This window comes from Boleophthalmus pectinirostris, unplaced genomic scaffold (assembly GCF_026225935.1).
Source record: "Boleophthalmus pectinirostris isolate CB_2022bp ecotype Guang Dong unplaced genomic scaffold, ASM2622593v1 HiC_scaffold_7, whole genome shotgun sequence".
Taxonomy (NCBI): Eukaryota; Metazoa; Chordata; class Actinopteri; order Gobiiformes; family Gobiidae; genus Boleophthalmus; species Boleophthalmus pectinirostris.
In genome coordinates, this window is record NW_026571473.1 from 2,829,859 (window position 1) to 2,857,787 (window position 27,929).

The window sequence follows — 27,929 nt, forward strand, 5'->3', positions numbered from 1 at the left end:
CTTCAGTACCCAGTCTTGACCACCTGACAGAAAACCAAAGGTCTGCGGTGCAGCACATCCCGGGCAAGCAGAACGCCATTGCTGACTACATGTCCCGCTGTGCGAGTGAGCCTTCAGAGGAGGGGGAGTGTGTGGTGGATCCCTCTGCCACCACCCCATAGTGTCAGTATTAGTACATTTTCATTATTATTTACATGAAGTTAATTACATTACACATAATTTAATTCCTTTATTTAGACTTATGTTCTAATTTGAGTGCACACATTTTAGTTAATATAGGTCTAATTTACTTACACTTGTTCTTTTTGTTTTTTTGAGCACCGGACGGACGGACGACCCTGGGAGAGACCATCAGGACTCAACAAAGGGGGGGAGCACTATTTAGTTTGTTTTACTAAGTTAATTTTAGTTTGTGTTAAGGTCACGTTATTATCACTTATTATTTTCTGTGTTATAATTATTTGCTTTTTTGTTACTTTGATTAAGTTATTGGTTTAGTTAATTAGTGTAATTCCTCCATCTTGTGTTTAGTTTTAGTTGGTCCTTAGGTATTTAAACACCTCTGTTCCTTTGTCGGGTTGGGTTAGTTTTGTTCTGTTCGGTTTGATTTTGAGTTACCCCAGTTGGGCCCAGTTTTTTTTTTGTTAATTTGTGTAATTTGAGCCTTTGTTAAATTATATATGTATTTGCCTTTCTGTTTGGTCCACTACAGGTAGGAATAGCAGTATTAAGCGTAGGAGTAGTAGTATTAAGGGTAGGAGTGGTAGTAATAGGGGTACGAGTAGTAGTAACAGTAGTAGTAGGGGTAGAAGAAGAATAGGTAGTGTAGTATAGTACGATGTTTTCAGATGACATAATGTTCTAAACTCCAGTATTTGTATATTATTTTTACATATATATTTTTACAGGTGGAGGCAGCTGAAATAAATATGATTAAAATGCATTTTTGTGAATTCTTGTTTTGAATCACTCATAAATGATCAAATACAACATTTGTACATTTATTTATGGCAAAGTATCAAATCAGACTATCTGCCTCATCTGGACTAAGACACACACACTCACATTGTACAATCTGAAAAACACCATAGAGGCATTTTGGAATTTTATAATGGGGTTATAAATAAAATTCTTAAACATACTACCTTTGTGTAAGTTATCAGTTTGAAATCAAAGTTTTTAAAATGTATATAAAGAAATCTAAATACAGGAGACAAACAGTGACATTAAATTCCCCTGTCTGAAGTTTAATCATGATCATGATCATGATTAATCATGATATGAAAATGGTCATAATTATGAACTCACTGGTCATTTTATAATAATGATCAGCAGAGGTGGGACCGAAGTCATTTTGCAAGTCCGAGTCAAGTCCAAGTCGAGTCTCGAATCGCTGGCTCATAAGTCCAAGTCAAGTCCCAAGTCAGTGAAGTCCAAGTCGAGTCTCGAGTCTCTTGTTCATAAGTCCAAGTCAAGTCCCAAGTCACTGGCTCATAAGTCCAAGTCAAGTCCCAAGTCAGTGAAGTCCAAGTCGAGTCTCGAGTCTCTTGTTCATAAGTCCAAGTCAAGTCCCAAGTCACTGGCTCATAAGTCCAAGTCAAGTCCTCTGCTTTGAGCTTCAAATCATTTCAAGTCTTTAAACCAAATTAAATTATAGTTTAGATTTTTGCAATTTATATGAAATTTAAACCCAATTATGCTTAAAAAGTCATGGTCTATTGATATATAAGTATTTATGTAAGAGTTGTATGTTTCTTTTTTAAATGTCTGAGTTAAATCCCAAGTCTATTTTATCAAATCAAGTCTCAAGTCCTAAAAATAGTGACTCCAGTCTGACTCGAGTCCATGTCATGAATGATTACTCTGCAGATGTCTTTATATTGCCTTGTTTACAGAGTTTGTACAGAAATGATTTCCAGCAGCCTTTTGAATCCATTTCCACATCTTTCATTTATTAAACGTGATTATATTACAACAGATTAAGGGCTGTGAACACTTTGTACACTGTGTAGAAAATGTCTTTGTTGAAGTTCCAAAGCAGAATCATGAGGATCACTTCTTGGTCTGGTCGTCCATCAGGTCCTTGGCTTCGTTTATTTTTGCTGCGAGGTACGGCGACCCCCCTGAAACACAAGAGCGGTAAGTTTTATTATATTTCTGGTTAAAGATCCACTATGTAACTTTTTCTGGTTGAGAGTCTGCCATCTGCTTGTCTCCATGGAGATGTTATTGCTTCACCTGGAACATTCTATGGTGCGGCTTTAAACTTATAAAAATGTGATTGTTCAAGTGTTGGTGTTTTATTTCTCTAAAATACACAGAAAAACTAATACTGTTACTGTGATCAGAGTCAGCTCTCCACAGATCTGACTTGTAACATGGCCAGGTGCTTTTGTCTCCATGGAGAAGTTATCGCTTTGCCTGGAATGTTCCACAGTATGGCATTAAACGTAGCTAAACTTATTTACTCAATTACTGGGGATTCTATTTCTCAAAAATATATTGAAAAACATGTATTCTTAATGTGAGAAGAGTCAGCTCTCCACAGATCTGACTTGTAACATGACCAGGTTATAGCTTTACCTGGAATGTTCCACAGTATGGCTTTAAACTTATTTATTAAACTGTTGAGGTTTTTATTTATTCAAAATACACTGAAAAACATACATTCTTATTGTGAGTCGATTTTCCACAGATCTGACTCGTAACATGGCTAGGATTTGACTTGTTTAATGCCATACTGATGCCAGACGAAGCAAGAACATCTCTATGGAAACTGGCAGGTTGAGTACCCTCCATCAGAAAAGTTACATTACCATCTATGAAAAAAAAAAATCCAAAATACTGTAGATGTGTTTGAGTTTTGTTCTTACCTCGGTCTGGGTGGTTTAGGATCATCAGTTTTCTGTGAGCTTCCCTGATTTTATTCTTATTAGCTGTTGGGCTGTAAACACAAAACACAAGTGGTAAAAACACACACTATCATACAATGTTAAATATACAAAAAATACATTAAATAATGAAGCTACAGATTGAATATTTGGTACAATCAAAGTAAGTACTACAAATCTACAACAGGTGTCTCCAACCTTTTTCCTCTGGTGAGCTACACTTAAACACAAACGCTGGAGAGCGACTCATTTTAGCCGTCGCAGTAACTGGAGTAAATATAAGAGCCTTAGATGTGCAGTTTGATGCCTACAAAACATTTACACAACTATTATCCATTTATTAGTGCACAGATAGGCAGATAGGCATCAGAACGATACATTTACAATGGTAATAGTCATTTAATTAAATCAAATTTAAGTTATTCAGCACAAAACATATGATTCAGAAATCCCTTGGTGAGCTACTTAGAAGAGAGCTACAGGTTGGAGACCCCTGAACTACAATTTATAACTGAAAAAATTAGAGCTACAAATAATAACAGGTTGCTCTTACGTTCCAAAAAATGGAAAATATAAAAATGGGACTAAAACTGTGGTTCTGAATCCTAGAACATTAGAATTCATTGTACATTTAGACACGTTTGTCCATGTCAAGAGGTTTAGGAGCTACGGCTTTGAGCTTTTGGTGTGAGGCCTATGGTTGGGACGGGGACTTCAAGTACTTGTCTTGTTCTGTTTTGTCCTTTCTGTGTCCTGTGTGTCCTGTGTGTCCTGTCTGTGTCCTGTCTGTGTCCTCTCTGTGTCCCGTCTGTGTCCTGTCTGTGTCCTGTGTGTCCTGTCTGTGTCCTGTCTGTCCTGTGTGTCCTGTCTGTGTCCTGTCTGTCCTGTGTGTCCTGTCTGTGTCCCGTCTGCGTCCTGTGTGTCCTATGGTGTCCTGTCTGTGTCTTGTCTGTGTCTTGTCTGTGTCCTGTATGTGTCCTGTCTGTCCTGTCTGTCCTGTGTGTCCTGTCTGTGTCCCGTCTGTGTCCCGTCTGCGTCCTGTGTGTCCTATGGTGTCCTGTCTGTGTCTTGTCTGTGTTCTGTCTGTGTTCTGTCTGTGTCCTGTCTGTCCTGTGTGTCCTGTCTGTGTCCCGTCTGTGTCCCGTCCGTGTCCCGTCTACGTCCTGTGTGTCCTATGGTGTCCTGTCTGTGTCTTGTCTGTGTTCTGTCTGTGTCCTGTCTGTGTCCTGTCTGTGTCCTGTCTGTGTCCCGTCTGTGTCCCGTCTGTGTCCTGTGTGTGTCCTGTGTGTCCTGTCTCTGTCCTGTTTGTCCTCTGTGTGTCCTCTGTGTGTCCTGTCTGTGTCCTGTCTGTCCTGTGTGTCCCGTCTGTGTCCTGTGTGTCCCGTCTGTGTCCTGTCTGTGTCCTGTCTGTGTCCTGTCTGTCCTGTGTGTCCCGTCTGTGTCCTGTGTGTCCTGTCTGTGTCCTGTCTGTCCTTTGTGTGTCCTGTCTGTCCTGTGTCTGTCCTGTGTGTGTCCTGTCTGTCCTGTGTCTGTGCTTTGTGTGTCCTGTCTGTCCTGTGTGTGTCCTGTGTGTCCTTTGTGTGTCCTTTGTGTGTCCTGTCTGTCCTGTCCTGTGTGTCCCGTCTGTGTCCTGTGTGTCCCGTCTGTGTCCTGTCTGTCCTGTGTCTGTCCTTTGTGTGTCCTGTCTGTCCTGTGTGTGTCCTGTCTGTCCTGTCTGTCCTTCGTGTGTCCTGTCTGTCCTGTGTGTGTCCTGTGTGTGTCCTGTGTGTGTCCTGTCTGTCCTTTGTGTGTCCTTTGTGTGTCCTTTGTGTGTCCTGTCTGTGTCCTGTCTGTGTCCTGTCTGTCCTTTGTGTGTCCTGTCTGTCCTGTGTGTGTCCGTTTGTGTGTCCTTTGTGTGTCCTGTGTGTGTCCTGTCTGTCCTTTGTGTGTCCTTTGTGTGTCCTGTCTGTCCTTTGTGTGTCCTTTGTGTGTCCTGTCTGTCCTTTGTGTGTCCTTTGTGTGTCCTGTGTGTGTCCTGTCTGTCCTGTGTGTGTCCTGTCTGTGTCCTGTCTGTCCTTTGTGTGTCCTGTCTGTGTCCTGTGTGTGTCCTGTCTGTGTCCTGTGTCTCCTGTCTGTGTCTTGTGTGTCCTGTCTGTGTCTTGTGTGTCCTGTCTGTGTCCTGTGTCTCCTGTCTGTGTCCTGTGTGTCCTGTCTGTGTCTTGTGTGTCCTGTCTGTGTCCTGTGTGTCCTGTCTGTGTCTTGTGTGTCCTGTCTGTGTCTTGTGTGTCCTGTCTGTGTCTTGTGTCTCCTGTCTGTGTCCTGTGTCTCCTGTCTGTGTCTTGTGTGTCTTGTGTGTCCTGTCTGTGTCTTGTGTGTCCTGTCTGTGTCCTGTGTCTCCTGTCTGTGTCTTGTGTGTCCTGTCTGTGTCCTGTGTCTCCTCTCTGTGTCCTGTGTGTCCTGTCTGTGTCTTGTGTGTCCTGTCTGTGTCTTGTGTGTCCTGTCTGTGTCCTGTGTCTCCTGTCTGTGTCCTGTGTATCCTGTCTGTGTCTTGTGTGTCCTGTCTGTGTCCTGTGTCTCCTGTCTGTGTCTTGTGTCTCCTGTCTGTGTCCTGTGTGTCCTGTCTGTGTCTTCTGTCTGTGTCCTGTGTCTCCTGTCTGTGTCCTGTGTGTCCTGTCTGTGTCCTGTGTGTCCTGTCTGTGTCCTGTGTGTCCTGTCTGTGTCCTGTGTGTCCTGTCTGTGTCCTGTGTGTCCTGTCTGTGTCCTGTGTCTCCTGTCTGTATCCCGTGTCTCCTGTCTGTGTCCCGTGTGTCCTGTCTGTGTCCCGTGTGTCCTGTCTGTGTCCTGTGTGTCCTGTCTGTGTCTTGTGTCTCCTGTCTGTGTCCTGTGTGTCCTGTCTGTGTCCTGTGTGTCCTGTCTGTGTCCTGTGTGTCCTGTCTGTGTCCTGTGTCTCCTGTCTGTGTCCTGTGTCTCCTGTCTGTGTCTTGTGTGTCCTGTCTGTGTCTTGTGTGTCCTGTCTGTGTCCTGTGTCTCCTGTCTGTGTCTTGTGTGTCCTGTCTGTGTCCTGTGTGTCCTGTCTGTGTCCTGTGTGTCCTGTCTGTGTCCTGTGTCTCCTGTCTGTGTCCTGTGTGTCCTGTCTGTGTCCTGTGTCTCCTGTCTGTGTCCCGTGTGTCCTATCTGTGTCTGTGTTGGTCTTGATTACATATTTGTCCTGTTTTGTTCTGTTTTTGTTTTTATGTTTTATCTTGTATCATTTTTGTGCAGTGTGGTTTAATATTTGGTTGTAATTTTTGTTGAATATTATTATTGTTTTTATTTGTGTTTATTGTTTAATTTGTGGATTATCTATCTAGCTATCTAAAAAAATAAATAAAAAATAGGAGCACTGTGGGAGTTTTGCTTCATTCCCCCCCTCCTCCCCTCATGTTACGTTGTACTGTTTTACGTAAAGCTGCACCTGAGATAATGGCAGAACCTGAATTTCTCCTTGGAGATCAATAAAGTATCTATCTCTTGTTGATGTCTGTCTGGTTGACTAAGATTATTTTATCACAAAGTCTATGAATTAAAAAAAAAAAAAAAAAAAAGTACTTTTCAAAACTAGTGGCGCTCAAATCTAAAGACACTCTCACATTTAAATCTAGTTTAGTATTGTTCTAGTCCTGTTCTAATCCTGGTTTAGTCCTGGTTTAGTCCTGTTCTAGTTCTGTTCTAGTTCTGTTCTAGTTCTGTTCTAGTTCTGTTCTAGTTCTGTTCTAGTCCTGGTTTAGTCCTGGTTTAGTCCTGTTCTAGTCCTGGTTTAGTCCTGTTCTAGTCCTGTTCTAGTCCTGTTCTAGTCCTGGTTTAGTCCTGGTTTAGTCCCAGTTATGATATAGTTTGTGGGAACAGCACAGACCATATTATGACCATCCAACAGATCAGTGTGTGGATGCAAAACAACTTTCTCCAGCTAAACTCTGACAAGACTGAAGTCATAGTGTTTGGTCCACAGAAACAAAGGGACAGTGTCAGCAGTCATTCCAGTCTCTCTCTCGAAAACCTTCAAATCAGGCAAGAAATCTAGGGGTAATAATGGACTCAGACTTGAACTTTAACAGTCACATAAAATCAATAACATCTGCAGCCTTTTACCATCTAAAAAACATAGCAAAAATCAAAGGTTTACTGTCTAAATCAGACTTGGAGAGACTTATCCATGTGTTTGTCTCCAGTAGGTTAGATACTGTAATGTTCTGCTCACTGGTCTCTCCAAACGAGCTGTGAGACGCTGCAGAACATCCAGAACGCTGCAGCTCGGGTCCTGACTCGAACTAGGAAGCACGAGCACATAAGTCCTGTGCTCAGGTCTCTGCACTGGCTCCTGTGCCTCAGAGAATAGACTTTAAAGCAGCTCTACTTGTACAAGTCTCTCCATGGCCAAGCACCAAAGTCCATCTGTGACATGTTAGTGTCATATGAACCATCTCACACTCTGAGGAGCTCAGGGACCGACCTCCTGCTGGTGCCCAGAGTTACGACTAAACAAGGGGAGTCAGAGTTTCAGGTTCATGCAGCTAAAACCTGGAACAGTCTGAACATGCGAGACAGACTCTTCTGTGACGCTGTTTAAATCCAGACTCAAAACATTTCTGTTTAACTGTGCAAATAACTGAAAGGTTTTCATTCCGCACTCTTCTCTCCAATTTATGTCTCTCTTTTTTAATTTTAATCTTCATGATTATTTATGTTTTGATTTGTTTTTATTATGATTTTAATGTATTTCTTATTCTGTAAAGCACTTTGAATTACTTTGTGTACGAATTGTGCTGTACAAATAAACTTGCCTTGCCTTGCCTATTACCACTGTGTTCTTTAGCAAGGCACTCCACCCATTTGTCTATATGAATGTGTGATTGGCCGCCCCACCCTTCCTGCCGTAAGTATTGTCACTTTGTATAATATTAGAATAATTCAGAATGTTAAGAATGTGGTGTGGTTAGTAACAGTATTTACCTGATCCCTAAAACTAAGGCAGCTTCTCTCTTCGTCATCTTTGGCTCAAACCCTCCTCTGTAGTAGCCTCCACCAAAAGCCTACAACAACACACTTTGAATCAGTAAAAAAAAAGAACAAACAATTGTTTTTGCTTTTGTTTATATGTTTTGTTGTGTGTAAAACTACTGACCGAAGTGGGGAAACTTTTCAGAGCCTGTTTCATTTGAGGCTCCACCTGTTTAATGGCCTGCATGGCATAACGTCCTGCAAGAGAGGAAGAGAGGTAAAACAAAATCTTCAGAGATTAAAGAGACATTAAACCCACTCCCGAAGCGGCGCGGACCAGTGCGGAAACAGAGCGGACATATGTGCTCGGATCACGCCATTTCCCTTTTCTCCAGACACGGCGGGACATGGCGGTGCCCAGCGGTGCCAGGTAGGGGAGGGGCTCACATACTCGTCACGTAGTAACCTGCATCTGACTCACTGGTGCCATTAGTCCAACCTAAAAATTCAAATGTTCTGGCCATAGTTGATGAAAGAATTTTTTATATTTTTAACAAATATGCACTAAAATGCCAAAATAAGGCCAGAGATAGAGACACACTTCTATTTTAGACACATTTACACAGAGAATCAGAAGAAAAAAATGATTTTGGTGTTTGGTCACTAAACACACACACTTTTTCTCCTGATTCTTCCACTTTCCAGTAATTACTGGTCACAGCCAGAGGTGGGACAAAGTCGTTGTTTTACAAGTCTCAAATAAGTCTCAAGTCTTTGACCTCAAGTCCGAGTCGAGTCCAAGTTGTCTGTTTTGAGCTTCAAGTTATTTCAAGTCTTTAAACCAAGGTACCAAATATATCAGATTTTTGCAGTTTAAATAATTTTTAAACAAAATTGTACTTAAAAAGTCTTGGTATATTTATATACAAGTATTTATATAAAAGTTGTAGAAATGTTATTTTTTCCTTTTTAAATGCCTTGACAAGAGTGTGAATTAATAACAGTTCATTTGTCAACTAGTCTAAGCATCAAGTCTTCTCAAGTCACAGGGCTCAAGTCCGAGTCAAGTCCCAAGTCAATGACTTTCAAGTACAAGTCGAGTCCCAAGTCTTAGTCCATTTTATCAAGTCAAGTGTCAAGTCCTAAAAATAGTGACTCAAGTCTGACTCGAGTCCAAGTCACAACTTGCAAGTCCCACCTCTGGACTCAGCACAAGTTCAATAAACATCCTGTAAATCAAATGAAATGCTATTATCTCCCCCTGATTGACTGAATGATTGCATTAATATACATTGTTTTTATTGGCATGTACGCCATTTATGACACAAACCTGTAAAGGGACTGAAGATGGAAATAAGGTATTTTGCTCAAACCTGGCACAAACATGACCTCTTTGTGTAGGTCAGTGTTTTTGTGCATTGTCCCTGATAAATAAACAAATAAACTTAGACCTTCAAAATTATATCTTATTTTACTCTTGCCAATGAATCCCCATAGTTTTTCCATCTCTTGCTTGTCACATATATATTCACACACAGAATCAGATTGAAAACTGGAACATAATATGGATACTGTAAAACAAAACATCTGCCCTTTCCCTGTCTGTTTTGAGCTCTGATGACACTTTGATACTACACAATTCCTAAACAGTTTGGAAAAGTTGTGTTTAATGTATATTTAGACAGAAATTAGACAAGAATGCTTAAGAGTTGGACCTGTTCTCTTTTGTAATTTGTCAGTTTACCTGCAAATCCTGCTGCCGCCAGAGCCAGTCCCACAGCCACCACTGAACTGGCCTAAAACAGGGGAGAAAAGCAGCCACATTTAATACTGTAACTCTCATGTGTATAATGATTATATGAAATTATGAATGAAAAAAGATCATGTACCCACCCTGTGAAGTTTTAGTGATTTTTGATCAATACTTTTCAAGTTACAGCTCATTTAGTGAGTGGAGTATGTGTCCATTTACAGGCCCAAAATGCAAGTCATTTTTTCTCAGCCGTTTTCACAAGTCGATATCTCCGTAAGTATCACACATACAGAGCTGAAATTTTGTAGGCTTCTAGTCCTCTACTCTGTGTTCAAATAACAACGTTTGGTATGTCAACTCATTGTCATTTTATATTAACTTAAAATGAAAAAAAAAACAAAAAACTTGCTCATTTCCGTGGTGTACCATTTTTAGCCCTTGTAGCCTTACTTGTAGGTGTCAGAGACCCTTACATTTTTTGAGAATCAAGATATGTACTAGGACAGTTAAAAAAAACACCAAATGTTAAAAATTTGAAATAGGTTATGTGTGATGGTCCTGTTAAAAATAAGAAAATGTAACATGCTCCAATTTTCACATGTAATTTATGGCATGTGGGTAGTGATGAAAAAATTTAGATTTTTTTTTCTTGAAAGACCAGAAACATACCTTTCATATGGTACCAAACAAATGTATTTTATAATGCTCCATCAATTTTTTATTGTATCTTGTTCACATTTGAGGTTCCCGTAAATTGACATATACTCCACTTATTAAATGAGCTGTAACTTAAAAAGTAATGATCAAAAATTTCTAAAGGGACTATTTGGTATTTTTTTCAAAATTTTTTGAGATCGAAGTGCGTGGGGCCATTTGTTGAAATGGCGTGGAATGAACCTATACCTAAACATAGTGTGACCAGACGTCCCTGTTTACCCCGGGACAGTCCCAGTTTTGAGCCCTGTGTCCCCTGTCCCAGCAGATTTATACAAAACCACTGATTTGTCCCAGTTTAATACAAGAAATGTCCCAACTGTCTATTTTTGACCAACTGACTGGCTCATGTTAGTCATAAATGGTCTCTGCAGAAGAAGTTTTCTTAAATACCCACTCGTTTCACAATTTTTATTATTAACAACTATCCAAAACCAAGAATGTCCCAGTTTTTGATTTAGAAAATGTGGTAAAGCTGCACAGAAAAAACAATGTGGAGCCATTCACACAGCGGCTAACATTAGCATAGCACAGGATCTAGACTTGATTTCGTCTCATTTTTAGTACAAACAATGAGCTCTGTGCTCATTAAACAGTGCCTATTAGTCCGTTGTATATCGAAACCTCTCACCATCTCTGTAGATTAAGTCCAGCGGTTTTTAAAGGTGAAAATCATAACTTTTGACCTCTCATGTTTCATCTGCGGAGGGTGCAGTGTTGTGACGGAAAGCAGCAGGAAGTGTCGTAAAACAGGCATACAGGCAGCACGCGACCTGATCGGAGTTCATCTTTTTTTTTTTTTTTTTTTTTTTAATAAAAAATAACAAAATACAAAATACAATACAAAATACAAAAAAAAAAAAAAAAAAAAAAAAGGTCTTAACTGCATAAGCTTAACTGCAGTAGGTTGTTTTGTTTCGTTTTAATATGGCACAAGATTCTCTCTTTTTTTATTCAATATTTTACTAGGTAAGTCAATTGAGAACATCTCATTTGCAATGACAGCGTGGCCAAGAGGCAGAATAAAACAGCCCAAGCAGAACACACTCACACATCAGTCAGAAACAGAGAACACAGACATGAGACAGTAAAACATTTGCACATTACAGATATAAAAATGTTAAAAGCATGTCCAATAATCCTGTAAAATACTCTGGATGGAGTTTTTAAAAGTCGACAGAGGTAAAAACAAACTAAGTTTTAAAGTTTGTTGAAGGTGGTTCCAGTCCCTGTTGCAGAGACTGAAATGAGGAGCGTCCCAAAGCTGCAGCTTTAGAACTACCAGGGTCGTGTATCTGATGCAGCTGGAGCTGTGGATGTGCAGGAGTGAGCTGAGGTAGGATGGAGTTTTACCAATGAAACATTTATAAATGAACAATACTCAGTGTGTTTGTGAGCGAGTGTGGAGAGAGAGATACTTCACCAGAGAGTAAAGTGCACAGTGATGGTGATGAATGGTAAACTCCTGTGACAACGTGAATGTCTGCAGGATAAATCACATGGAGCTTCTGGAACAGTGTTTTTGATGCGGATCTGTAAAAGTCTTCATTGTCAGTAATTGGAATGGCTGTAGTTTTAACCAAAAGCTCTTCTGTGGGGCGTGCTTGCAAAAATTCATTAAGGTCAATTTTGAACAAGGATTTTAAATTTGAGAATTTGCATTTATGAATGAACTGTTTGGCTAGTAATAAGCAAGAATTATAGAAATGTTCTTTTTCGTTGTCTTGCAGAGTGACTCCATATATGAACTCCTTATAGTTACATTAGGTAAATCTGAATCATATTCCACTATCCACATTTGGAACGAGTCCCGAAAAATCTAAATTCATTGTTTTGTGCATTTATATCATCTTTCCTTTGAGTGTTGATAAGTTTTACTCTTTTATTCATTATAAAACTATCAATTTAATACAGTAAATGTCTCTAATCCAATTTTAAATTAAAGTTACTTCTGATACATGTATGTTATATTATAAATGTGACCACTGAAGTGCACTTCTATTTGAGCCACTAGTATATTTTGATACAATAGAAACCATTAACAAAGTATTTCTTTTCTTTTTCCTTTTTTACATTTTTTTTTCCACATTAATTTGCTATATCTAATCCACACACCTCATGCACCAGTAGGCATTACTATGTCATCTATTTTAAAGCTCCTATAATACGCAAAACTGATTCTTGTGAGCTTTTAAACATGTTATAATGTTGTTACCTCATCAAAAACAGGCCTGGAGTTGTGTCTTGTTTTATTCACACATGTTCGAATAATCCTGCATTATCAGTTCCATTTTGTGATGTCATCTGAGTGTTTTCTGTTTGAAAGAAGAACTAAATCCAATCCAATCCAATACACTTTATTTCTATATCATATTTCACAAACAAACAGTTTCCAAAGTGCTGCACAAATACATCATAATAACTAGTGTTGGGGAGTAACAGATTACATGTACCGGAGTTACATAATCAGAGTACAAATTATGAGTAACTGTATTCAGTTACAGTTACTGTTTCAATAAGTGGTAATTGGATTACAGTTACTTTGTTTAAATAAATGGATTACATTGTTTTCACATTTTGGGCTAAACCAGGACTAAACCAAGACTAAACCAGGAGTAAAACCAGGACTAAACCAGGACTAAACCAAGACTAAACCAGGAGTAAAACCAGGACTAAACCAGGACTAAACCAAGACTAAACCAGGAGTAAAACCAGAACTAAACCAGGTCTAACGAATATGACACTAACAGTAGGTGCACATAATTTAAGGCAGCAGTGATCTCATTTAAAAATAATTTCTCTATAAAAAATATTTTTAATTTGGTTAAGTAAAGACTGGACTTTTTATTTTCTTTTAACAGATAAAACATCTTATGTTAAGATTCTAGTCTTTGCTACTTTACAGTAAACAAAAGTCTGTTCATGGAGATTTGGGCTCAACAGACAATTTGAAGAAAACAAACAAGAATTTTCAGGATGTGGTTGATACATTCATGTAGCTTTAAAAAGCATGACAATATCCAGTAATCCAAAGTATTCAGATTACCTTACTCACTTTAAGTAATTTAATGGATTACGTTAGAAACTACATTTTGGGGTGTGTAATCTGTAATCTGTAGAGGAATACATTTTAAAAGTAATCTTCCCAACACTGATAATAACAACAATAATAAAATGATGAAATAAACTACTAAAATAACCATATTAGTCTTAAAATAAATCTGCAGGGTTTGTGTGTTAAATGTGTGAATGAAACGAAACACAACTCCAGGTCTGTTTGTGATGAGGAAAAACATAACACAGATCAAAACATACCATGAAGCCTTTAAGAATAACATGACTTATAAACCATATTGAATCTGGAGTAGTTTCAGAAGAATCACTATGTATAAAGTAAAGAAAAATAAATAAATAAATAAATAAAATGTTCCTTCAGGCATTTCTTCTAAGGCTGGGTTACAGGAGCAGTGGTCTTGACAGAGATGACTTCCCTCTCCGTGCACACTTCTTCCAGCTCCTCCCTCAACCACAGGTGAGTGGAAGCAGCATAGACAGAACTGAGAGCTTTTACATAGAAAACAAACCCACATCGACCAATATCTCTTATGGACGCAGAAACATCCCACAGCCACAAACTCTCCAGCGACAGAGCCAATATTATAACAGATGAACAAGACAAACAAGAGGAAGACAGACACATTGACAACGCTCTGACGCAACGGCAATACACAAAAAGGACAATAAACAAAGGAAAACAACAGGTCAGAAAGAAAGAAAAACAACCAAAAAAACAAAAATAAAACTGAAATAAGAGCACAGGCATGGGAACCTTACTGTACATCAGTGTCATAACAGAAAAAGTGCAGAGGGCGATGAGAAAACACAACATCAACACAACAAAGAAACCAAACAGATAACTCAGGCAAATACTCGTCCACCCAAAAGATCAAATAAAACTGGAGCATAAATGTAATTAGGGGTGTCAAATTATTGCATTAATTGCAATTAATTAATTACAGTCATATTTAGCGCGTTGTGTTTTTTAATCGCGTTAATCTAATTTTTAATCTCTTACTTTACTGTTTCTGTGCGAGTTGCTTTATTATAAAATCTGTTTTTATGTGTTGTTGGGACAACAACACACACACACACAAAAAAAACCCCACATTCATAATTTTTTTTAATTTTGGTAATTCCACTCATTGCCGGAAACCCACACAAAACGCGCGCAGTAACGTTAAGTTAAATTCATGTTAACGTTGGCGGCGTCAGTCACACAGTGAACCAGGTGGAAGAGCCAGTAGAACAGAGGCAGCAGTGCACAGGTAAAAACACATTCGTGTTTTGGAAATTCTTCTCCCGACGTGAAATATAAAAGAAAATAACAAATATAAAATCACCTACAACTTAAATGTCACTGGTGAAAACAACCTGCATAGGCTCATGATGTCTGCACTATTGTCCTACACACAAACACACACAAATACACACAAACACACACAAACACAAACACACACTCATGTGTAGTTGAGTGGTTGTAAGTCTTCAAAACAGTCCTGGTATTTCATAGTTTGTGGTGATAGATGGCTAACGCTAAGACGAAATTGGGGCTAACACTGGGTCTATACAGGTCTATTCGCATTTCATCCAAATCGGTATCTTACATTCTACATGGATGTGTGTTTGGCACTTGTATTGTAGGCTATAGATGTTACGAGATCAATGTTCTGAGGTGGAAAAACAGAGAAACTTACATTTTCATCCTTCAGTGTCTGGATGACTCCCTCCTCTGTGTTACGCTCCCTCAAAAACGCAGTAGTTGAGCATCTATTGCTACATAAACACACGGTAAACAATTAGGACAATTTTACTGTCACTTTACTCCATAACATTTCCACTATAAGCAAGCAGCATTAGCTCACTAGTATTTAAGCTAGCATTTTGTTTTGTTTTTTTATTTAGCTATAGCATGCACACTATGCCACGCTACTACACAATCCTGGATTTTATATAAGTATACATTTACATAAGCATACATTTGAGTAGGGAGCAATATACGTTGTCAAAATGGGGGGAGGGGAAACATATAAATAATGATATATCTTACCTTTATTTGTGTCTGCTGAAGTCCGAGGTCCAGCTAGCCATGCAAGAAGCACTTGCCAACTCAACCGAACACCACGCCCTGTTTGTTTAATTGGCGGCATTTTCTTAATTCATGGGAACAATTTAGCTAAAATGTGGGAACGATTTAATCAAAACGTGCGAATGATATAGCTAAAACGTGCAAACGATATATCTAAAACGTGCGAACGATATATCTAAAACGTGCGAACGATATATCTAAAACGTGCGAACGATTTAGCTAAAGTGTGGGAACGAATTATATATTGTGGGAACGAAATAGTATTTTGAGGCCACGATTTAATATCTTTTTTCGCGTACGTGATCGGGATGTCATCGGGCGGGCTCCGTAGTTTTCTCGCGTACGCTGCGTAAACTGCGCTTCCTCCTGTGCGCCTCTAAACCAGAACTAACACCAAGACTAAAACTGGGACTAACCCAGTCCAGGACTAAACCAGGACTAAACCAGGACTAAACCAGGACTAACACCAGGACTAAAACCATGTCTAAACCAGGTCTAAACCAGGACTAAACCAGGACTAAACCAGGACTAAAACCAGGACTAACCCGTTCCAGGACTAAACTAGGACTAAAACTAGTGATTTCATATATAAAGCATTTCTCTATCAATAATATTTTTAATATGGTTAAGGAAAGACTGGACTTTTTATTGTCTTTAAGTAGACAAAAGTTATTATGTTCAGATTTCCTCGTCTTTGCTACTTTACAGCAAACAGTTTCTTATTCATGGAGACTTGGGCTCAACAGCCAATTTGGAGAGATTTGTTAAACAATAAATGACTTTATAAAGTCACTTTTTTTTGTTCTATATCAGTCTTTTGATCTGCCACAATAATGTAATAATGAATTTAAATGAAAATACCTAAAATTGAAGCTTTTCTCAGCAGTTTTTAGGTGAGATTAAAAAGAGATTAATTAGATTAATTAATTACAGATCATAATTAATTAATCTCTCAATTTTTTTTATCGCATGACAGCACTAAATGTAATGTCATATTCTAAATAGCCTGCATGTCCTGTAATCAATCCACAGAAATAGGATTTTTTTAATGTGTTTTTATTGGTTTTATTGATTTAATTTATTTATTGGTTTATTTATTTCTATTCTATGATTTTTATTTTATTTTATTTTACTTTTTTTAAATTTATTTTAAGACTAGTATTATTTTAGTAGTTTATTTTATCATTTTATTATTGTTGTTATTATGTAATTGTGCAGCACCTTTGATCCACAAGGGAGATTATATGGACACAGGAGCAAAAGCTTCGGTTAGACCCTCGGACTCTCAGAAACTCTTTGCTAGACACTTTTTAGACACTTTTTGGCTTGTGTCACCCTTGTGCTAAGAATCCTGCTGTGACATCACTAAAGGAAGTGTAGAACCATTTCTCTACCTCTACGCGTGTTTTTTCATTTTGCAAGATACAACAGAAATCAACATTAAGAAGAAACAGTTCAAAGATGAAATAGTGACTGACAGGACACAGGGTTATCTGTTACATAAGGGTGAGTAGTACAGTTGTAGGGAGTATTATCTGTTACATAAGGGTGAGTAGTACAGTTGTAGGGAGTATTATCTGTTACATAAGGGTGAGTAGTACAGTTGTAGGGAGTATTATCTGTTACATAAGGGTGAGTAGTACAGTTGTAGGGAGTATTATCTGTTACATAAGGGTGAGTAGTACAGTTGTAGGGAGTATTATCTGTTACATAAGGGTGAGTAGTACAGTTGTAGGGAGTATTATCTGTTACATAAGGGTGAGTAGTACAGTTGTAGGGAGTATTATCTGTTACATAAGGGTGAGTAGTACAGTTGTAGGGAGTATTATCTGTTACATAAGGGTGAGTAGTACAGTTGTAGGGAGTATTATCTGTTACATAAGGGTGAGTAGTACAGTTGTAGGGAGTATTATCTGTTACATAAGGGTGAGTAGTACAGTTGTAGGGAGTATTATCTGTTACATAAGGTGTGAGTAGTACAGTTGTAGGGAGTATTATCTGTTACATAAGGGTGAGTTGTTGTACAGTTGTAGGGAGTATTATCTGTTACATAAGGGTGAGTAGTACAGTTGTAGGGAGTATTATCTGTTACATAAGGGTGAGTAGTACAGTTGTAGGGAGTATTATCTGTTGCATAAGGGTGAATTGTTGTACAGTTGTAGGGAGTATTATCTGGCACATAAGGGTGAGTTGTACAGTTGTAGGGAGTATTTTCTGTTACATAAGGCTGAGTTGTTGTACAGTTGTAGGGAGTATTATCTGTTACATAAAGGTGAGTTGTTGTACAGTTGTAGGGAGTATTATCTGTTACATAAAGGTGAGTTGTTGTACAGTTGTAGGGAGTATTATCTGTCATATCCAGTGTTGCTTCCTCATGACAGATGTTTGTGTTTTATTTCATTCACACTTGTTTAAAACACAAACCCTCCTCTCAAACAAAAAAAACACTATTCCTCTTTGTGATGTCATGTCATACAGGAAGTGCTCCACTGTGTTTTTAAACTCCATACCCTTTCAATAAATTAATTTGGATAATTTCAGTCCTGGAATTTCAAACAAAAACTACCACTACATGACATCACAACGTGGAGCAGAGCATTTTGAGTTTTGGAGATGTAGACGGACTAATAATAAAGGATTACTCAAACATGTGTGAATCTTTTTGATGACATTACAACATTCTAACATGATTTAAAGGCACACTGTGTTATTTATTTGTTCCACAGTATGGCATTAAACTTATCTGCTTTGCATGTATTCAATTTTAGGTCTTTTATAGCTCAAACCTTTCTTTTGAGAAACAGGACTTCTTAACATGTTCACGTTTGCTTCCCCATAGATCTGACCAGTATCTTGTGTCCAACCAAGTTTATTTCTATAGAGTATAACATTCAAGGCAAAGCAATTACATCTCTATGGAGACAAGCATTTGACAAACCCTTGTAATGTTTTTTTTTTTTTTTTTTTTTTTACAGAATTGTCTAATCATTTGTATAAGTTGTGCATAAGTTAGTCCTGTGTTTTCGGATCATAAATGGGGGTTTATTGACGACCCTTGAGCTACAACAGACACCTCAATCCAAGTATCATTCATTCATTCACCAAAAATAAGAAAACAAACAAAAAACATATTTTCCTCATTATTTGTCTCCAAAACCAAAATGAAAAAAAAAAAAAAAAAAAAAAAAAGATAACCATTAGTTTTTTTTAGTTTTAAATTTTGTGTTTAAATGAATAATGGAAAAAAACAGATAACCTTTTCCTGTTTCTGTGACTTAAACTGCAATGTCGGAATTTTGTGCCACATACAGACTGAACCAGGACTGAACCAGGACTGAACCAGGACTGAACCAGGACTGAACCAGGACTAAAGACTAAAGCAGGACTGAACCAGGACTGAACCAGGACTAAACCAGGACTAAAGCAAGACTGATCCAGGACTAATCTTGGACTTGAGAGAGAGGGAGAACCCCGAGCCCATGGAGAAGGGTGTCCGCAAAATCAGCGACTGGGCAATGTCTGTCTTTAGCCCCATGGGGCACGGAGCTCTGCACTGGTCCTGTCACCTTTGGTCACCCAATGGTCTACATGGGTGCACCTCTGGGCTGGTCCCCACACTCAGTTCTGGTTCAGTCCTGGGTTAGTCCTGGTTCAGTCCTGGTTTAGTCCTGGTTTAATCCTGGTGGCACAGTGGCTGAGTGGTTAGCACTCATGCCTCACAGCAAGAATGTTCCAGGTTCGACGTGTGGAATTTGCATGTTTCTCCCCGTTTCTGGATGGGTTTTCTCTGGGCGCTCTGGTTTCCCCCGTCAACCCAAAACATTCTACACTTCTCCAAGAAGAACAGTTGATAGTTAAGGTCAATTAAAATACAATCAATCAATGAACCTGCCCAGGGACGACAGGTGGAAATTAACACTGATGCTACAACCTGATGTAGAAAGCATCTTTCCTGTTAAGGTTCATGTATATTGTGCACTGTCCCTGTCTCAGATAGATAGGTAAATAAATAAATAAATAAATAAAGGTTTAGTCCTGGCCCAATATGCGGTGCAAAAGTCCAGCATAAGACTGATTACATTGTTTTCCATATGTTATTTAATGCCCTTACTGTTCTGCTAACTAAGCACTTGTCTGTGAGTTCTGGCATGTGTCCGCGTGCCCTTTGTCTCCTGAGGGGCACATAGGCTCTGTATGTTTTGTTTTGAGCACAAAGATCAGGGAGACACTGCTCTGTCAGGGACACTCAGTTTGTAATTGTGCGCACAATTGCTGTAATAAATCAGATTCAGACAGATTTAAGACAACTCCTCACTTTTATTCTTTGTACTTCAGAAATTCCACAACATCCTGCACCATAAAAGTTACACAATGCACCTTTAAAGATCACACAAGAGTCAGTTGTGTAATAATTGAACATTAGTGTATCACGATATGGCAATTTCAGTTTTTATCACCATATCCCCCAGCCCGGCTCTAACACACACGTTCGATTATTTCCTCTGAACCAGTGGGGCTAATGGAGAGTTCTGGACACGTTTCTGAACATCTGGTCTTGTGTGAGGAGCCTTTCACCGCCGCTATCTCCCGCCGCGCGCCGAAAACGCACACAAAACCCTCCGCACAGCCCCTAATTATTGCCCCTATCATCTGCATAATTACAATGTTTTTCCCTGCCAGAGACAGTATAGAAATTGTAAATTGTAGTGGACTGGCTGCCTGTGTGTCTCAGTTCAAGTCAGATTCAAAGAGCGCAATTCCCAGGGAGCTGGCCAGCTAACCGCCCAGGCGAGAGGTCCCGCTCACCCCGGCAGCCTTTGCACACTCAATAGGATTTCACAGCCAATAACTGTATGAGAAATGAGAGAATTTGCCCCTCAAATCATATGGAATTACAGTGGTTTGTGCATATAGGGGTTGGGGAGAGCCAGCCAGCAGCTATGCACAAAAGCCCAGAGGAAGCTGCTATTTCTGAGCGTTTTTATTAAACCAACCAAGCAATTTAATTCCTTTGTTCGGGGCAGTTCTACTTCATTGATTAACAAAAGAGGGGATATAATTTTTTCAGCCCCCTTTGAAAAGACTGAAATGTCAAGCCTTTTAAAAGAGATTATTCTGCCTGTGCGCAATGAATAGAGCCCACAGTAACCTTTGTCTACAATTAAATATTCCGGCATAAATATAAAAGAAAATCAGAGATGGTGGGGGAAGATTGAGTCAGGAGAGATTGGAGAGGTAGATGGTTCAGGCGATAGCAGAAGCAGGAGCCGGAGCAGAAGCAGCCCTGGTTTCTAATTAAAAATGCCAGCCAGAAAAAGACAGTCACTCTCCCCGGCGCAGCACGCACGGAGGAAAGCAGCTCCAGAGAGGACCAGAGAGGAGCCAGCGTATCGCCAACATCTACCCGACCAACGCCACCCTTCCCTGGGCACCCGCAGAGGTACTTATGCATTTATGGACGGTTGTTTTTTTGTTTGGTTTTTTTTTTTTTGCTTTGTTGCGTGCAGGAAATGCAACGCCAACTGGGAGCTTTGTGATTGAAAAGTTTTTGAAGGTTGTTTGCGATTCAAGAGAGGTGATTAGCAATGATAATAGGATACCTTAGGGGCGGCTTTGTAAATAAATAGAAGATAGAAGATGCGTTTGATTGAGGAAAAAGGTTGGGTGAATTATTTGGACTTGAATGAAGTTTTGTGATAATTCTCAGAGGAGTTTTTGCCAAAGTTTTAAATGTTCTTCTTGGACTTTTTGGAGGTGGTTTTGAATGAGATGGGTGGTGCTTTGGACATCTGTCATAATAGTTTTCTGACCAATCATTTTGTGCTTATGGGGAGGACTGCCAATAGATTTAAAGACACGACATTTACATTAACGTACATGTATATAACATACAAGTGCATGTTATTGTATTTACTTTTTATTCATTTTAAATGTGGAAGTTAATCATGTTTTTAATCTGCATTTACACAGTTTCGGTAATTTTCTATCTATTAGTCATGCATAGGTAATAGTTTTTAGTGCTACAAACTTAAAGACATAAGAATTACATTAACAACAACAATGCATTTTATTATATTGACTTTTTATTAGTTGCTGAAAATTAAGTTAATCTGCATTTCTTATATAAATAGACAGTTTCAATACTTTTCTGTATAATTAGTCATACATACATAATAGTTTTGAGTGCTATAAACTTAAATACTTCATTGAGAATTGCATTAACATCCATACATACAACATACCAATGCATTTTTTTATGTTGACATTTTTATTAGTTACTCTGCATTCTCATATAAAGATGAGAAAATGCAGTTTCAGTACTTTTCTGTATAATTAGTCATACGTACATAATAGTTTTGAGTGCTATTGACTTAAAAACATAAGAATTACATTAACATCCTTAAAAACAACATACCATTTCTTTATTATATTGACTTTTTATTAGTTGCTAAAAATGTGAATCAGGAGTTTAAGCTGCATTTTCTCATCCACAGTTTCAGTACTTTTTGTATAATCATTAAATTAATTATATTAAATGTGGAAGTTAATCATGATATGAATCTGCATTGTCTCACAAAAACACAGTTTCAATACTTTTCTGTATAATTAGTCATACATACGTAATAGTTTTGAATGCTATTGATTTAAAGATTTACTCAAGATTTATATTAACATCCATACATGCAACATACAAATGCATTTTATTATACTGACTTTTTATTAGTTGTTGAAAATGAGTTTAATTTGCATTTTCCCATATAAATACACCATCTCAGTACTTTTCTGTGTAATTAGTTATGCAAATGTAATAGTTTTGAGTGCTATAAACTTAAAAAAAAACAAACAAAAAAAAAACATAAGAATTAAATGTACATCCATATAAACAACATACGAATACTTTATTGTATTGACTTTTTATTAGTTGCTGAAAATGTGAATCAGGAGTTTAATCTGCATTTTCTCATAAATACACAGTTTCAGTACTTTCCTGTATAATTAGTCAGACATATGAAATAGTTTTGAGTGCTGTAAACTTAAAGACAGGAGAATTACATTAACATCCACAAAAACAATATACCAATGTATTTTATTATATTGACTTTTTATTAGTTGTTGAAAATGAGTTTAATCTGCATTTACTCATATAAATACACAGTTTCAGTACTTTTCTGTATAATTAGTTATACATACATAATAGTTTTGAGTGCTATAGATGTAAAGATTTACTTGAGAATTACATTAACATCCATGCATAAAACATACAAATGCTTTTTATTATACTGACTTTTTGCTAGTTGTTGAAAATGAATCAGGAGTTTAATCAGCATTTTCTCATATAAATACACAGTTTCAATACTTTTCTGTATAATTAGTTATACATACGTAATAGTTTTGAGTAGAGCCCGACCGATATATGGGTTGGCCGATATTATCGGCTAATATGGGCAACTTTAGGCATATCGGCTATCGGCCGATATGCTTGCTGATAGGGGCCGATATTTCACGTGGGCATGTTATACCTCGTTATAAAGCTTAGACTCTCTACATTCTGTTCATTTAATCCAATTTACAGACAGATAAATGTCCTAATATGTGGCTCCACATCAGTATTTATCTACGGAGTCATTTGTCTGTGTGTCCGTACTGTCCCTGAACACACCACGGAGTCACGTCACTCACGTGTGTTTGTTTACACCTGCAGACACAGATCCAAACACTGAGATTATTTTCTTTTTACGGACAATCGGTTTGAGTCTGAATTAAAAGGACATTTATTAGTGCAGATTTGTGATGTGAGGAGGAGCCTGTGTGAGCGGTGAGTGTTGGAAATATGTCGACTCTGAAGCTAGTTTTGGTCAGTTTTGGTTTGTTATGGGTTTGCTGCTGTAGCTCCCGCACATAAACAGACTGTTTTCTATTGGTCTATTGTAAATTGATTATATTGGCCGTATATTTGTTACTGGACCTGCACTGATATGTAAATGAGCTGTGAACAGACGTGTGAATTATGACATTTGCGCATATAATTAATTACCGCAGCGCACACGTATTTACGGCTAAAGGCTAATAGCGCTACTTTCTTTTCTAGTTATGGGTCGGTCGCGAACGAAATGACTCTTAGAACCGGCTCTTTGAAGCGAACGACGGGAGCCTGATCCTTATTGGGAGCCGTGTTTTCTCTTTTTCTCACTTTTTTTCTCTTCATGCCGCGTGATTCGTGGTTTGACAGCGGCAGCGGCTCAAAACGAAATTCTGAGAAATTTGCGTGTACGTAGGATTAAAAAAAATTAAAATAAAAAAACGAGCATATTTGACTGTAGTTTAGCATAAAATAAATAAGTCCCGGTTTAGTCCTTTTTCAGTCCTGGTTTAGACCTGGTTCAGTCCTGATTCAGTCCTGCTTTAGACCTGCTTTAGTCCTGCTTGCAACAAAACAATCTGAAGAGCCACTTGGGAGCCAAAAGAACCAGCAGCTTTTAGTGAGCCGAGCCAAAAGAGCCGGTTCTCTAAAAAGAACTGGAATCCCCATCACTAATGTCTAGAATGTGATGCAAAAATACCATTAAGTCAACCTACTGTCTGTAAATATGATGTAAAGAGGCAGAATAACTATAAATGTTGCCAGGTCACACTCATCCACCTACACGTTATCAACAAGACACAAATGTCACTATTCTGCACTGAAGTAGGCAAAAATTTTTAATGAACTCCATGTCACTGAAGTGAAGCACATCACCACTCACCACTCTTGGCTTCGTCTCCACATCCACACGTTCCTTTCAACGGACGTCGCTGCCGCTGTCCCACAAAACACCACGACCAAAAACCTCATCCTTCTCCTTCTCAATCTCCTCCTTAAAACAAGTAAGTTGTTCATGTTCTGGCTCCGGTACGAGAGGAACTTTAAAATCTCCAGGTGCTCGATGCTGCGTCCATGTTTGGACAACTTCTGTAAACACAGCATGCTCAGTGTGGTTGACGTTGTCGTGTCTCCAGTGCACATGTGGGACACTTTCGGGCTGTTTAATGTTCACACTGGAGTCACATACAAGTCACATTTAATTGGAAATGTGAACGACCTCGCAAAAACATCGGGTTTCACAAAAAATCAGAATTGAGCATTAAGCCCTGTAGTCTGAATGTAGACTTAGTGTTTTGGCGATGAATTACTTTGTGATGCATAAACCTACATCAGAGAGTATCAGTGTTTTCAGGCGTCCACGCGGTGCTGGATCAGATCTGTACTCAGATGAATTCATGGGAGCTGGAGGCACCAGATTGTTCCGTCTCTGGAGCCGTTTTCAGTTGGATTAGTGTGAACGAACACTGCATCCGCAACGAAAACGACTTGAATACGAACTAGTGTGGACGGGGCCAAAGTCAAGTCATGCCTCCCTGAACTCGTGGAGAAGCAAATCGCAGCCAAAATTGGGCAAATTCTCCACAAATTGATCCACAAGGGAAATTATTTGGATGCCGTAACTCACAAATCACAATATAATATTAAAACAAAGACCAAAAATATAATTGTTAAAGGTGCATTGTGTAACTTTTCTGGTGGAGGGTCATCCACGTGTATGTCTCCATGGTAAATACGTTATTGAGTCTGGCAATCAACTTCTCTATCTCCATGTAGACAAGTTATGGGTTAGATCTGTGGAAAGGCAAGACCAAACTCAACTAAGAATCTATGTTTTGTATGTATTTTTGCTATTGGTACTGAATAAATATTTGGTTCTTAAGTTTAACGCCATACTCTGGAACATTCCTGGCAACCCTAACCCAAAAGTAACATGCAGCAGTGTAACCTCAACCAGAAAAATGTCCCAGTGCAGCTTTAATAATACATTCAATTTAAGTAGTAACTATAAATGTTCTGTAAATCTAAAATGACTCTATTTTAATGCCTGATTGTGTAACATTTCAACGTTTTTTTAATCCCCCAGCTCCACAGAAACCCTCCAGTGTCTCTTAATGGGAACCAGAGAGGATATAGTGAGAGTTATAATGGTATGGATTAAAGATATTAATTTGAATGTAAATTAATCCATATGTTAATTAAGCAAGTCGTTTATGAATAGAGCAGCTTTAGTTGTGTTAATCTCCCTGAAGACTGCAGCGTCTGGGGGCTCCATTACAACTGCACTATCCTCTATACTCTACTGTTAAAGCTGCACTGCGCAACTTTACCGGTGGAGGGTCCATCACCTGCTTGTCTCCATGGAGATGTTATTGCGTTGTCTAGAATGTTCCACCATAGAGATTAAAACATGTTCACAGAGAGTTGTTACACTTTTGAGCTATAGAAAACCTCCGTGAAGTTGAAAAACGCAAATTTGTACAAAAATTATGTCAGTCGTTCGTCCTGCTAAAAGTTTTGTTTGTGCTGCTTTTGTTATTGAGATATTAACAATTCTTTTATATATATTTTCTTGTATATATTTTACTTTAGCAAAACTAGTAAAAATACGATCTGAGGCTGTGGAAAAATCTTTAGTAACTTTGTTTGTGTTTGAGATATTAACAGTGTTGGGGAGTAACAGATTACATGTACCAGAGTTATGTAATCAGAGTACAAATTATGAGTAACTGTATTCAGTGACAGTTACTGTTTCAGTGAGTGGTAATTGGATTAGTTACTTTGTTGAAATAAATGTCTGCTGTCAGCAGAGAGGAAATGACCTCATATAATTTCTGCAAAAATTATAATTAATAATTTTAGGAATATACTCACTCAAACAAAAATTGTCACAGCACAAAACAGTACAAACCAAATACAACGTTTGTATAATTTTTTGTTGTCTTTAACATTCTGAGGGGCTGGATGACGTCACTGGCTGAAAATAAAACTGTTAATATCTTAAAGAGTCAGAATGACACAAACGAAACTTTAAACGAAGCACAAACGAAACACAAATGAAACACACGAAACACGAAAAGATTGATTCCATTTTGGGAGTTTTAGAGCATTTTTGAGGCTTCCTGAGGGCTGCTGACTCCAATTTGACTTATAAAAGAATCATTAATATCTCCAAAACTAAAGCACCACAAACTAAACTTTTCGCAGCACAAAACAGCACAAACGACTGACAGAGTTTTTGAGTCAGTTTGTGTTTGATGGGAGAGACTTCACGTAGGTCAGTAGAAACACCTGTAATGATCACTGTTGGGCAAGTTACTTTACAACTGTATGTGTTATTTATGACTTGTTACTGTCATTTCAAAGTCATTTGTTACATTACAATATTACTGTGTTTAAAATGTAAAACATCACATTACTATTACAGCACTTTTAAGTTTCTCTCACCAAAAGAACTGTGAAGATGATGAACTTTTGCGCCGTATATGGACTGAAACAGGACTAAACCAGGACTAATCTTGGACTAGAATTTGGAATCTAGGACATCCCCTGAGAGAACCTCGAGTCCGTGGAACAGGGTGTCTGCAAAGAGCGATTGGGCGTCAGCTGCAATTAGCGCCATGGAGTGCAGAGTTCTGCGCCGGTCCTTTCGCTCGCGGTCACCTGATGGTCTATGCGGGCGCGTCTCTGGCGTTTCATTGCTCTGAATATCGCGGTAATTTTAGCTAACTTGTATGAAGAAAAACCCACCACTTCAATCCAGGTTAAAAAAGCTTTTTAACGTTACTGACATTTGTACCAAATAAAATATTACTATTTTTTCCCTGTAATGCCACATTACTAAAATTGGAAAAAGGAATGCATTACAGTAATTCGTTACTTTTATAATGCGTTACTCCCAACACTGGTAATGAATAAGTGTTTAATGTCATACTGTGGAACATTTCAGGAAAAGCAGTAACATCTCCATGGAATCAAAATCAAAGTCTCCATGAATTGAATATACACAGAGTAATAATGTGTTTAATGCAGCCATGCACACATTTGTTTATGTTTTACAGAAACAAACTTAAGACCATTAAAGCCATAATGCTCCGACAATCCATCAAGAGGAGTGACTACCAAAGTCCTACTAAAACATTCTGACTGATTTTTCAGCGCCGTGTAACACATACAATTGGTTTGAGGTCAGTAACACCAGGAGAATTAATACATAAACTGCACCAGATTATAAGGCACACTGTTGATTTTTGAGAAAATTAAAGGATGTTAAGTGCACCTTATAATCCGAAAAATACTGTACATTTCAAATTACTGGTTAGATTTGTGGAGAGGCGAGCCCTCACAGTGAGAAGTTTTAAAGATATTTTTGAACAAATGCAAGACAGATTAGTTTAATGTCTGTGGACAATTTAAACTAAAGGATGAACATCTCCATGGAGAAGAACAGGCTGCAGACCCTCAGAAAAGTTACACAGTGCACCTTTAAAGTGACACTGTCATTATAAAGTGACAGGTGTTTCAACATTTTTACAAGAAATATATTTGCAAATGCTCTAAATGTGAAAACCAAATCTTTCAATTCAAAATCTAATTATGTTCTAAAAG

The 27,929-nt window shown here is 38.3% G+C and overlaps 1 protein-coding gene across 1 annotated transcript; it reads right to left on the reverse strand.

Annotated features, from left to right (window-relative positions):
- Positions 1-1,924: 1,924 nt before the first annotated feature.
- Positions 1,925-11,059, reverse strand: dnajc19 (DnaJ (Hsp40) homolog, subfamily C, member 19). The gene is made up of 6 exons (XM_020925254.2): positions 10,946-11,059; positions 9,592-9,643; positions 8,032-8,105; positions 7,860-7,939; positions 2,874-2,944; positions 1,925-2,123 (listed from the first exon to the last, which is right to left on the reverse strand). Exons 1-6 carry the CDS (start codon positions 10,946-10,948, stop codon positions 2,053-2,055), a joined length of 351 nt encoding a protein of 116 aa, XP_020780913.1. The 5' UTR covers positions 10,949-11,059; the 3' UTR covers positions 1,925-2,052.
- Between the last annotated feature and the right edge of the window lie 16,870 nt (positions 11,060-27,929).